This window comes from Notamacropus eugenii, chromosome 4, assembly GCF_028372415.1.
Source record: "Notamacropus eugenii isolate mMacEug1 chromosome 4, mMacEug1.pri_v2, whole genome shotgun sequence".
In the NCBI taxonomy this organism is placed as follows: domain Eukaryota; kingdom Metazoa; phylum Chordata; class Mammalia; order Diprotodontia; family Macropodidae; genus Notamacropus; species Notamacropus eugenii.
Window position 1 is genome coordinate 409939950 of NC_092875.1, and position 13190 is coordinate 409953139.

General features: G+C 37.9%; 1 protein-coding gene across 1 annotated transcript in view; it reads right to left on the bottom strand.

Moving 5' to 3' along the window:
• Window positions 1-539: 539 nt before the first annotated feature.
• ITGA1 (integrin subunit alpha 1) overlaps window positions 540-13190 on the bottom strand; it is a 210340-nt gene continuing 197689 nt past the window's right edge. The window contains exons 27-29 of the mRNA XM_072605656.1: window positions 12540-12632; window positions 8142-8258; window positions 540-679 (exon numbers count right to left, since the gene is read on the bottom strand). Coding sequence (XP_072461757.1) covers window positions 635-679; window positions 8142-8258; window positions 12540-12632 — 255 coding nt within the window. The 3' untranslated portion in view covers window positions 540-634. The remainder of the gene's footprint in view (window positions 680-8141; window positions 8259-12539; window positions 12633-13190) is intronic.

Here is a 13190-nt window from a genome sequence, read left to right on the forward strand (position 1 = left end):
CCTTGCTTTCTAGACACCCTGGGAAATGAACTTTTCTATGCACAGAGATTGACCCAAAGGCTACCTGCTATGACCCTGTGTCACTGCATGTTTTGTCTCCTCTGTGTCACGAGTCCTTGTTACAGAATGTCCTCTCCCTTGAGATCAGTATTTCAGGATGGGAAATGACTCTAGCAAGCAAGCTCTTTCCTGGCATGTTCAAACTCTGAAAATCTAGATTTCCAGTGGGGTCAAAGAAAGAAAGTCTAAATTGTATTTTTCTGGAGGAAAAAAAACAAAACAAAACAAAACATGTTTCCATGAGCCTGACATCTTTTCCTTCATTCCTGAAGCACATTTGAATAGGTTGTCCTTCCTATTCAAAACACTTTGTAATCATAAATTCAATTACTCAGCAAAAATGAGTAATTGTTTTAAAATATTTTCTAATATTTTACAAATATAAATTTATGTTTGTCATTTGGGATCATTCTTGATCTGTTTTTCCCCCCTGGGTGATGAATTCCTTGATAGAACAAAGGTGTGTGACCCTGTAGATGATAATTACATTTCCACTTTTTCTGGTCACAAATTTGAAACAAGCCTGAGGACAGATCGTTGAACAGATGCTATTTTTTCCCTCTGGCATGAAATATCATTTTTCCATCTTCTTCTTTAATGGCCTTTTGAAGAATCCAATCTGTAAAGAAAATATGAAATATATATATAATTTGTATCAAGATTTGGGAAATAAATGTTAAAAATGATATTTATATAATAATTGGCTATTATGGTTATAATGTGTCATTAACATTATCATTAATAAGACAGAGTGGCGTACTGAATAGAGAACTGAAAAACAGCCATATTTCAAAAAGAGGAAAAATCTGATAAATGAAACCCCTTAGCTATGATACTCATTATAGCCCTAGGCCTTTGTTGATTAAATAAAAAAAACTCTTTGAAAGGTGTGTTTGTCTCAAGGTAGTTCTGGGCACCAGTTCAGAAAAGGCTGAGATGGTGGGTGGGGGTTTTTTGGTGGATGGAGAGTGGAAGTTATAAATCCTTACAAAGATGATAGAAAACTGCTGCAGAATTTTCTATGTCCCATATGACAAATCCCTCCTCTCCCACATACTATTTGTGTCATCCTGGGCAAGTCGCTCAATCTCTTAGTGCCCTAGGAAACTCTTTAAGACTATAAAATAACAGAGCAAATTGGGCAGCTAAGTAGCACAGTGGATAGAATGTCAGGCCTGGAGCCAGGAAGACTCCTCTTTCTGAGTTCAAATCTGGCCTCATACTGTTTGCGGGACCCTGGGCAAGTCAATTAACCTGGTTTACCTCAGTTTCCTCATTTGTAAAATGAGCTGGAGAAGGAAATGGTAAATCACTCTAGAATCTTTGCTAAGAAAACCCCAACTGGAGTCATGAAGAGTCAGACATGACTGAAAAAATGACTCAACAACAAGTATAGCTAATGCTGACCAGCATTCCCAGATGGCTTTTCCTCACAGGGATTTCCTTGCACTACTAATGAAGTCACAGGTGAAGTCTGAAAGTTTTGTTTTAGTCATTTATTAGAGATTTTTGGTGTAGTAATTCACAAAAGTTAATGATCACTTTTACTACATGCCAATGTATTTGCAACATCTATCAAATTACTGCCATACTTAGAAATTTTTGGTCGGTCAAAGACATTTCTTTCCCAGCAAAATGACCCAAAAAGCCTTGTACAAACAAACGAACACAGATAAGTATTTTATGGGGCACACACCACAACTCGCAGTTTCTCCTCTCTTTCTTTTTCTCAAAGTGGAAGATAAATTCCCCAGCAACTATCTGATGGGCATAAGACAAGATTAGCTAAGGATATACTAGCCAGCCCTAGTAACAGTTGGATAGGGAGAACTTGCTAAGCACATAGACCAATTTTTCTAGTGTCAGATTTTCCTTAGTCACATAGCTAGTAACTAGCTAGTCGGCAGCAAGCAGATAAGAGTGCTGATCTGGGACTCAACAAGACCTAAATTTAAATTCTGCCTGAGATAATTACTGGTGACCTTAGATAAGTCACCTCCAGAAGACTCACTTTCTTCATCTATAAAATAGTACTTATCTTACAAGGCTGTTGTGAGGAGATAGAATATATAAATAAATGGTACATAAATATTAGATATAGTAACCATTTTGCAAATCCCTAAATCCAAGGATTCAGGACAGGGCAGTTTCAGGAGGCTCAATCTATTCTGCAGCTGTTGGCTTATGGAATCCTCTCCATAGTCAACTATATAAGTCAACCATAGAGGACTGGGTGTGTTCTGGGCAGCTAGAAGGGTACCAGAATCTTTTGGGGAGAAGAGATAATAATCTACCAAGGCTTATGGGACATGGAAAATTCTGAAATAGCTTTTATCATCCTTATAATGAAAAATTAGATTTCTGCTAACTCCTCACCAAACCCTACGCACCATCTTGGAGTCATCTGTGCAGTGGGGGCCAGAATGAACGCATCTGCTCTGAGGTAAACATGCATTTCAAACTGTACAATATTCCTAAAACCTTTGGTGATTTAATCAACAAGATAATCTAGCTGCCTGGGCATCATAGCCACAGAGTTTCTATTTGTCAAACTTTTCCACTCTTTGAAACGTGGCTTTTTGTTAGAGACATGACTCTAGAAAATCACTGGACAAAGCTCTCCTACCAATGACTACATTTCAAGTAGAGCTGGACAAATGCCAATTTCCATTTTATTGGATCCATCAAGTTCTCAATAAATATTTTTTAACTAGATGAACCTGACTTAGTTGTAACTAGTGAGGGACACCAAGGGTTGTGCCCTAGACTGGCAGCAACATCCTGTGGGAGGGTGGCATACTTCTAGTTTAAGGGGTACACCTCCCCTGCCTCTGCCATCCACAATTCCTTTTTCCTAGGCCTTTGCCTACCTGTTTTCAATTCGATTGCATGTGGACACATCCTAAGCTGTCATGCTTTTGCAATCTAACATCTTCTGCACCTGGCTTGGAGAAGAATTTCTGGGATGCATAGCTCTAACTGACTTGAAATAGAAGTTTAGTATCATTTTTCCTCTAAATGTTTGTCCTAAGGTCATTGTGAAATCCATCTGTACTTCTCCACACCTTTCACCAGCAGCTGAATTCTAGCAGGAGAATCTTGGTCCAACTAAGTTCCAAGTTGAGGCATCTAACAGTGTATTTTTCTCCATCAATTAAAAGTCTCAGTTTCATGACAACCTTTATAGATAGGGGTTTGTTTGTTGGTAAATTTTTTAACAACTGTTTCACTCTGAAAAAAATATATCCATAACATATTTTTGAGCTTAAGCTACATTATTACACTTTCTTAAGTCTAGAAAAATCAATACAGTGATAAATCAAGCAAGCCCTGATTTGTAGCATTTGCCAACTTTTGAAGTGTAATTACACTGAAAATTTAACACTCTGCGTGTGAGAGCTGAACTGACTTCCAACACACCCCTATTTACATACAACATACATAGTTGTACCACATGGTCCAATATAACAGTATTTGTATTATGACCTCAGAGAAGTCAGATGGTAAATGGTCTTCACTTTATTCTTTACTTTCCCAGGTAGACTAGACAGTGTGGTATAGCTGAAAAGACACCTGCTTTAGTACTGGGCACCTGGGTTCAAATCTTACCTGTGTTACATAGTTTCTCTGAAACTTGGTTGCCTCAACTATAAAATAAAGTAATTGAACTAGATGATCTTGCACGTCCCTTTCAAGTCTAAATCCAATGATCCTATGGACTCTAGGCACGGCTGTGAATCAGGCTTTCCTTAGGTCCTTAGTCTCTCCTTGTTTTGCTCATTCTCCCCCACTGTCATACCCCCTTTCCCAGGTGACTTGAAGTACTTCTCTTCTCTCTGTCCCTCTGTCAAAACTTATTTTCAGAAATGAAATCATTTATAGAAAGATGTAAATGACTGATAAGATTATAGGCATAATGCCCTCCTGGGAGGATTTCCATGATACTAGAAAGCATGGCATGAAGTCAAAGGAATGTGTAATCAGTGGTGGATTTCAGATCTCTGCATCTGAAATTATCAAGAAATGTTGTTATTATTGAAATAGTTCAAAGAAAAGATTTTTGAGGGAGGTAAGAGGGTCTTTTGGAGTGTGGGGCACCCTGATTGAGCTTGCCTCTTAGCATGGCATTAATATCTATGGTAATTTCACTCTAGAGGGAAACTTTCTAGGATAATGAAACTCCAGGAATGCTCTATCAGTCCATCTCTGCCAGACTTTTAGAAACTGGTTACAATCATAGGAGAATCACTGCTGGTCTATATGAATTTCTGCTTTAGATAAATTTAGAGAAAGGTCTGTTCTAGTCCTGGATAAATTTTATGTGCTATCCTGGCCATAGATCACTATAGATCACCTGTGCCTGCTCCAGACTAAGCCCGCAGGACATCAAGGCCCCAAAACACTAGGTTCACCTAGTGCCTTCCTTGAGTAAGGGTCAGTGTCTACCTGAAAGGAAGACTAGGGATAATACTCTAGTTACTCCGTCTTCCATCAGACCATTTCCCTTTTGAGAACACAATCAAATTCTTCCTCAGGATGAAAGGTAGAGATCTGGAAGGGATTTTAAAAGTCATCTAGTTTAACACTTATTTTTCAGATGAGGAAATTATGACCAAGGAAACACAGATAATAAGAGCTAAACCCAGTTTCCCTTCCAAATATAGCTCTCTTTACCCTGTGCCATATTCTGTATCTCTGGTATGTTAGTTAACATTCCCCTTATGGAGACAGGCAGGAAACATCTGAAGAATTCATTATATGTATTCCACAGGATATCCTATAAAGGACTGAATAGTCTTAGCTATACATTGTATTCTTGTAGCCTGGTAACATAAACCAGGGGATAGAATTGTAGGAGCGACATGTTTTTTGGTACTTGTTTACAACCTCCACTAAAGACTCCAAGAAGACACAGTAGCAAACCTATCAGAGCTTATCCAAAGTTCAGCTCTCATATGTTCTTTCTCTTTTTAAAGTGGCATTCTTAGCAATAGGCTGTGAAGGCCAATGAACCATCTTACTCATGAGCAGCAGACTATGTTATGAATGGTCACACTCAAATAAATATACAATGGCCACCAACCCAGTTGAAAATAAGCAGACTATTGAAACAGGGTACAAGATTGGCCTGAAATTAAGCCCCATCACACTAACAGTAAACCAGGATTTGTGCACCACACTGTGGCAGAGAGAGGTATTGCAGAAAGTGCTATTGAGGTAAAGTAAGAAAGGGTGAAAAAAACTTATTCCCTGAGGTTTGTTGAAGAAAGACCAGAGATTACATCTACTTGCTGACTAGGATTTGAATGGTTTTGGAGATACTTTCCCCTCTTCCCTATCATTCCCAAAAGGGAAACTGTGTACCACATGAAAAATAACTTGAGTCGGAAAGGACAGAGAGAATGAAGTTCTTTTATCGAAACAGTAACACCACAGACTTCCAGAACTTCACAATGAGAATGGACTTTCATGACTGGGGGTTCTTAACATAACGTACATGAACTTTGATTTAAAAAAAAAAGCATATGTTTTGGTAACTCTTGACATAATTGGTTTCCTTTTTTTTTTAAAGCATTATTCTGAGAAAGATTCCACAGTTTTCACTAGTGGTGTCAAACTCATTTAGAAACTGGAGCCACTACACCATCCATAAGGGTCCCTGTGGCAGCATGCTGACTTAGAAAACCACATATTAGCATTAATTCATTTTTACTTATTTTGTTAAATATTTCTCAATCACATTTTAATTTGCTTCAGGCCCCACTTGGGAGTGTTGTGGGGTACACATGCTGCCTGTTTGATACCTCTAATCTTTCCCAGGATGCCAAAGGGGTTCACCACCCCAAAAGATGAAAAATCCATCTCTAGGACTAACTTTGGGGACTGTTGATTCATATTGAGCTCGATATTCCTAAAGGCCCCATGTCCTTTTAATCAGTTTTATCATGATTAAATACATTGACATCTTCTTGGGAATGTGTGTACTAGGGTAAAGAGATGATACAGTTTGTTTAATTATTGGGAAAGTGTCCAAATTAACAAGGGCCAATAATTTATATTTAATTGAAGTAGGGGTTTTTGTTGTGGTTTTCATTATTTTAGGAGGTAACACATGAGGTAATGTGTGCATGTTTGTCCTCTGTAGCCGAAGAAGACCACGCCATCAGAGAAATAATGGCATGATTTTGCACTTGACTTTGTTTTGAGTGAAGGAGGGCTGTGCAGGCCACCAGCCTCACTTCTCCTCCAAAGCCATTTGAATCCAATGACCAGATATTCATCAGGATGACTGAACATCAGGAGATGAGGCAATTGGGGTTAAGTAACTTGTCCAAGGTCACAGAGCTGGTGAGTGTCAAGTGTCTGAGGTGAGATTTGAACTCAGGTCTTCCTGGCTCCTGCTCTATCCACTGCACCACCTAGCTGCTCCATGAGATAATATAAATTTGATATAGAGAAACCCCATGATTTAGAGGAGAGAGCCAGCAAAACCCGAATTCATTTCCTGCCAGAGACATGTCCTGGCTGTGTGACTTGGACTGAGTCACAATCTCTCGGTAATGTAGGCAACTCTCTTAGATTATCAATTACAGACCTAATGAGCTGCATTGGTAAAAGAAGTTTCATTTGGGAATACTCTACCAGTGAAGTCACTGGTCTCTGTTCCCTTCCATTTCTTAATGTTCTATTTGTTGTTGTTTTCTAATGTTTTCTTGACAAAGATACTGTAACATTAATGTAAGGTTAATGGTGGGTGGGTGGGTGGAAGAGTTAAAGATCTTCCCCTTCCATTAATAGACCTCAATACCTTTTGTTAATTTCTATTGAGGCACTGGGTCAGTGCCCTCTGACTCTGAGAAGTGTATAAACACTCTGACATGAGGTTTTACTTTGGGGCTTACTCATTGAAAGTGTTTGTTTGGCCAGATGAGACTCTGGGTAGGTGCTAAGAAGTTCCCTGGCTTTGAAAATCCAGATGTTGGTGCTTCTTTCTCTGGTAACTCCGTAGTATGTAATGGTCAGACAGTTGGATCTGTCTGTTGACCTGTGATGTATGTATTGCTTATAGCCAGACAGTTGGAGCCCTGTCTGTTGGTCTTTATTTCTCTGCTTCTATTTTCTCTGTTGGTGAATGTAATTAAAGATGATTAATTACCCCTAAAAGTTGCTTTTCTTTTAGAAAAGCAGATCTGAGAATCTATATAGCAGACCCTCCTGTGTATGCTAAAGTCCTTGCTGTTACAGATATTGGAGTAATTTTCCATCTCTTTCTTTAGCTCCTTTTACAGATGAGGAAATTGATAACTAATAAGCTCATAAACTGATAACTAATAGAATTAAAGTGACTTGTCCAGGGTCACACATCTAGTAAGTTTTGAGGCCAGATTTGAACTCAGGAGGAGTAGTCTTCCTGACTCTAGGCCCAGAACTCTGTCCACAATACCACCTTTCTAACCCTTTATGTTTTATACAATATAGTATAAAGTATATAGTAGACCAATGTAGTATAATTTTCAATAGATTTCTATTCACTCTGCATTTACTAAACATAATGGTCTTAATTCTCCTTTATTACGCTAGTAGTATAACTCAAAGAAATGTATAAAATATTCCCCTGTACCTTCACTGTAGTGGAGCCTTAGGTGTGAAAAATCAGATTTATACAAAAGTTTAATTGGTCGTTAGAAAATGAGACAGAATTAAATCTTGTGAAACAGGAGGTCTCCTTGGCTCTTGGTTCATTCACAAAAATTCCCATTTACCAACAACTTTTCAAGAACATGTTTCTTCTAAGGTGAGTTACAGACACCTGTGTGTGTATGTGTGTGTGTGTGTGTGTGTGTGTGTGTGTGTGTGTGTGTGTGTATGTGTATGTATATACACACATATATACCTACATATGAATGTATGTGTATTTGCATACATATATTTCCACACAGAAGCAAAAACAAGATTTGATTTTGAAGGTACGTACAGTTACACCCAATTAAGGCAGGATATTTCCTAGCCACATATGGTGGCTATGATTTCATGATGATTTCTTCAACTATAATAGAAAAATAAATGAAAAGAGCACTCACCTTCCACAGTGCTAATATGAGGAGCATCAAGAGCAGAAATCCTGCGAAAGCGCTTAGAAGGATCACCCATAACGGCACTTGGCCAGGCAGAAGATCTTTTGATATTTGAATAGCCAGCTGAAAATAATAAAGGTAGACAGTCAAAAGCACAAAATGTCTTTTCAAGCCATCAAAACAGAATAATTATTATTAAGACAGGTCTAACAATGCCTGATTAGCAATGTAATTATCCTAAACAATGTGCAGAGAGTATTTCAAGTATTTAAGTATTCATTATAAAGTTAAATATATTTCCATATTCCCAAATTTATACATATAAAATCTCTTTATGAAAAGATGTTTGTAGCATAATAACTAGAGTGTTGGACTAGGAGCCAGGAAGTCCTAGGTTCAAATCCTACCTGTGTAACCTTAACTCAACTTCTGTGAGCCCTTTCTTGCTCATCTATGAAATGGGGATGATATCTGTATTACTTTATTAGTATCACTGTTACAGATAGTATCTATATAATGTATTACTGTGTGTCACAAGTTAATTGTGGGAATCAAATGATGCGATGTATGAAAAGCACATTTTAAGTGCTCAATATATGGACTTGGAGTCAGGAAGACTCATCTTCCTGAGTTCAAATCTGGTCTAGACACTTACAAGCTGTGTGACTCTGAGCAAGTCACTTTACTCTGTTTGTCTCAGTTTCCTCATCTTTAAAAATGAGCTGGAGAAGGAAATGGCAAACCACTCCAGTATCTTTGCCAAGAAAACCCCCAAAGGGGTCACAGAGTGTCAGGCACAACTGAAATAACTGAATAACTATGACTATATTCACAATCTCATTCTCCATAGTATTAATATGCAGCAAAACTTGAAGTAACTAACATGCAAGGGGCATTTCAGTTAATTGGTTTTCTGGCTGGCTTGGCACTAACTAGAAAATCTTTTGTTTCAGTTTTTGTTACTAAAAAATCATATAGAGAACATAAACTAATAAGATATGGAGTCTGGAAGGTACTTAGAGATCTAACATTTTTAATATGCAGGTCAGGAAATTCAGAGGGTTTTTAACTTGTTTTTACTTGTCTAGAGTCACATAGCTGAGAAGAGACAAAGTTGGGACTAGAACTTGTCTCTTTATTTCTAATCCAAAATAAAAAATAACCCACAATTTTCCATTTTGCCATATAATTCCCTTCTGCATTGCCTGTTGAACATGGTTTCATCATTCTTTGGCAATTAGGGTTCCATTAGGTTGGAGCTGTCCCTCCAAGACTGTGAAGTGAACAGATTTGGCTTTTTTCTTTCCCTTTTTCCTCTGATGTCAGGCCATTTCCCAACTCTCAGAGATTTTCTTCTGTGGTGGATGTCATCAGAGAACTTCTCTCTCCTCTCATTCTCCATGAAATAATTCTTTCCTTCTCTTATCAACAAGTGGCTTTCTTGTGTCTCCCATTTTTGAAAGCCTAGAGAGAACTGCGGCTAGAGGCAATATGGTACTAGAGTGGAATGAGCATTGATAGAGAATCAGAGGATGCCAGTGCAAATTTTACTTAAGTCACTTGGTATCTGTGACAGAGGTAAATTCAACTAACTTCTCAGGGCCTCAGTTTCCTCAATTGTAAATCCCTGTCTTGCTGATACCAAGCCCAGTTCACTAGATATGTAGGGAGATCCTAAGGAACAGGGCATGGTGAGGAGCAAATGAAGAATGTATCAGTCAATGAGCATTCATTGAGTGAGTGTTCATTCTATTCCAGGCACTGTGCCTTAGAAGACAAAAGCTTGCACCCCATTGTACTTTAGCATAAACAAAATAACTACAACGTATATTGGGAGAATGCACTAGGAGCTGAGAGGACTGCTGTTGTTCAGTCATTTTTCAGTTGTGCCTGACCCCCTGTGACCCCACTTGGGTTTTTCTTTGCAAAGACACAGTACTGGTTTGCCATTTCCTTTTCCAGCTCATTTTACAGATAAGGAAACTAACACAAACAAGTTTAAGTGACTTGCCCAAGGTCATACAGCTAGTAAATGTCTGAGGCTAGATTTGAACTCAAGAAGATGAGCCTTCCTGACTCCAGGCTCAGCACTCCATCCACCAAGCCAACTAGCTACCTTTGTTAATAACTGGTAATAACATTACTTCTCCTTTGATTATGTATTTTTATTTTGAAGAGAGTTCTCATTTTTCCAATTCAAAGGGAGAGTTAATCATGAACATCTAGAGTTATGTCAGGCTAGTAGGGCGACACACATTTGTATAGAAGACACTCATCAGTGACTCTCTACTTGCATCATGTAGATAAGTTATGTCAAACTGAGATTGAAATGTGGGCTGATGAGGGCTTGAGAGGTAGGGAGATGACAGAGGAACCCCAAGACTGGAATTCCTTGCATGGGTTGTCTGGAAAAGATTTTCATGAACTCAAGCATTGCAAAGATTAATTACATCTTTGAGCAGGCAAGAATTCTTAGAGAAGTTGTGATTTGAAAGTATGGGTAAAGTTTATATAGTATATTCTATAGTATAATATGTTCCAAGTCTGCTGACTAGGTGATTCAGGGAGGGATTAGGGAGTGGTTAATTCTTAATGGAACATGCACTTTTAGTATCTACTGCTCAGATATTTTACCCAGAGTTTATCATGAAATAGCTCAAGTGGGGCTACATGGAGGTGTGGTTTTAGGCCAGAAATGTCACTAAGTCAACTAATGATCAGGACTAAGTAATACCAGGCTGCTCTCATCAATGTCTTGTTAGACAAGATAAATGTAAGGGAGCACACGTATATCTAAGTCTCGGGTACATATGATTGGTCAGTGAGTAGTAAATGTCATTATGACCCAGGACACAGCCAGTTCAGCCATTACGCAGCTGGTTCAAACTAACATATTCTATAGGTGTAGCTGGCCACTGTAGCAGGCTGTTCTTGGACTGGGGAGAAACTGCTTGAGATGGTGTTTTGAGGCTAGGAAGAAATGTGATTTTTAGAGAAAAAATGTGATTTTAGAATTGGGGTCCAAGCACAGGCACCCAAGAACCCCATCAGAGGTCACTTAACCATGCATAAGGAGGGGACACATAGCGATTTAGAGAACCACATATTAGCATTATCTGCATTCTATTGCATTTTTGTTTATTTTCTTAAATATTTCCCAATAACATTTTACTCTGCTTCAGGCTGTACTCAGGTAGGTTGCAACAGGATGTCTGATATCTCTGATGTAGATTGCTACCTATATGATACTATACTAATGATCAAAATAATATATGGTCTAAACAGATTCTATAGACAGAATAACATGATTTTAGGTAATTCAACACCTTAATTTTGCAGTGAAGAAATTTAGGCTGAGATAAAGGAAGTGAGTGACTTGTTGGGAGGGACCTTAGAGTTCATCTTATTCCAAGCCCCTCATTCTCCTCAATTCTACGAATTTAATGATGTTTCCATTGAACCACACTGCCATCCATGGTCATGTAGCTGTGAAGTATCAATACTGTTATTACAATCCAGGCTTACTGACTGTTTCCCCAGTATGTTATAAATCCTCTAAACAATATTTATCTCCTTTTCAGTGGCCACTCAACTCCCCTTTGAAGATATCCATGGATAGGGAACTCAGTGCTCTTGAAGCAGCCCATTCAGTTTTGGAAAACATTAATTGTTAGGGAGCTATTTCTTATGGTGTATTAAAATCTTCCTTCCTTTGGCCCTGCCCTCCAGGATAAAAATAACAAATCCAATCTCTCTACCTCATGGCAAACCTTTAAATATAAACTATATGTGCTAGTGTTACCAGCTTTGGAAATAATTTCCTTTAAGATCAAATGAGTCAAACCTGGGTTCAAATCCTACCACTGATGCTATTGCCAATTTGACCTTGGCAAGTCAACTTTCTAGAACTCAGTTTTCTTATAAACTATATGCATATCAGTGTAGTACTCTAACATTTCTAAACAATATGCTTTTCAAGGATGTTCCTCAGATGTCATTTGAAGTTCCATATGTCTCTTTTAGGAATGGGAAATTCTAAATGTATCATTGATAATCAATGTGAATAGTAAAAATATGAATTTACTACAATGGTTAGAAGCTACAAAGACAAATAGTATGTACAGTTTGTAAATAGATTTAATAGGATTGTGGTTCAGAAAGCTGACTTGCCTAAAGTCAAAGGTTAATAGGTAAATAGCATAGTTGTGCCAGTTTGCTATACCTCAGAATCAGACTAAAATCTAGGCTAATGAATTCCATTTCAAGACAGAGAGAAAAGTGCTTGACATTTTCTTGGAGCAGTACCTTTCTGCCACTGTTTTAGGTGGGATGTCCAATTATTAGTCTCACATCATAAAATGCAGAGTAAAACCGAGAGTGTTTTCAGAATTGATACCTCCTTACCTCTCTTTTCTGATTACCACTACTTAACACCAGTGATGAGTTTTCACTATGAAGTTCCGCCTTTATAGTAAGGTTTAAGCTGGAAAAACTTGCCTGCAAAGAAAACAGGTGGGGTTTCTATTAGCATTTATTGCAAGTATACTAAATCCAAGTCATATTTAATTCATAGCCTTCATATTTAAGTGTGGGAGTTTTCATTCCCTTGTCTTTTTCTTCCCTTGAGTCACTGACATGTCTTTCACTCTTCTTTTAAGAAAATAGGACTTAAAAAGAAATAAAGAGAAAAATTAGAAAATAAGCCTGATGAGAATTATCTTTGGAAAAAAGAAACTACCAGCTTTTCGGCAATTAGTAGAATTCTTTAGGGTAAAAACTGTATCTAATAAGGTGGAGACATTTATTGAGCTCCTTGAAGTCAGAGACCAAACGTTTCCATTTTGCATTGGTATCTCCAGTACTTAATGAAGTGATTGACTCATAATAGATGCTTAATAAATGCTTATTGATTGCTTGATTGCTTGATATTGATCGATTGCTTGATCGATACACATCTGCTGTAGCAGGAATCAAATCATATCCACAAAAATAGACATTGAAAATCTGATATTTCACAGTGGTAACATGAATATTAGTCTTTACCCTGCAAGGGCA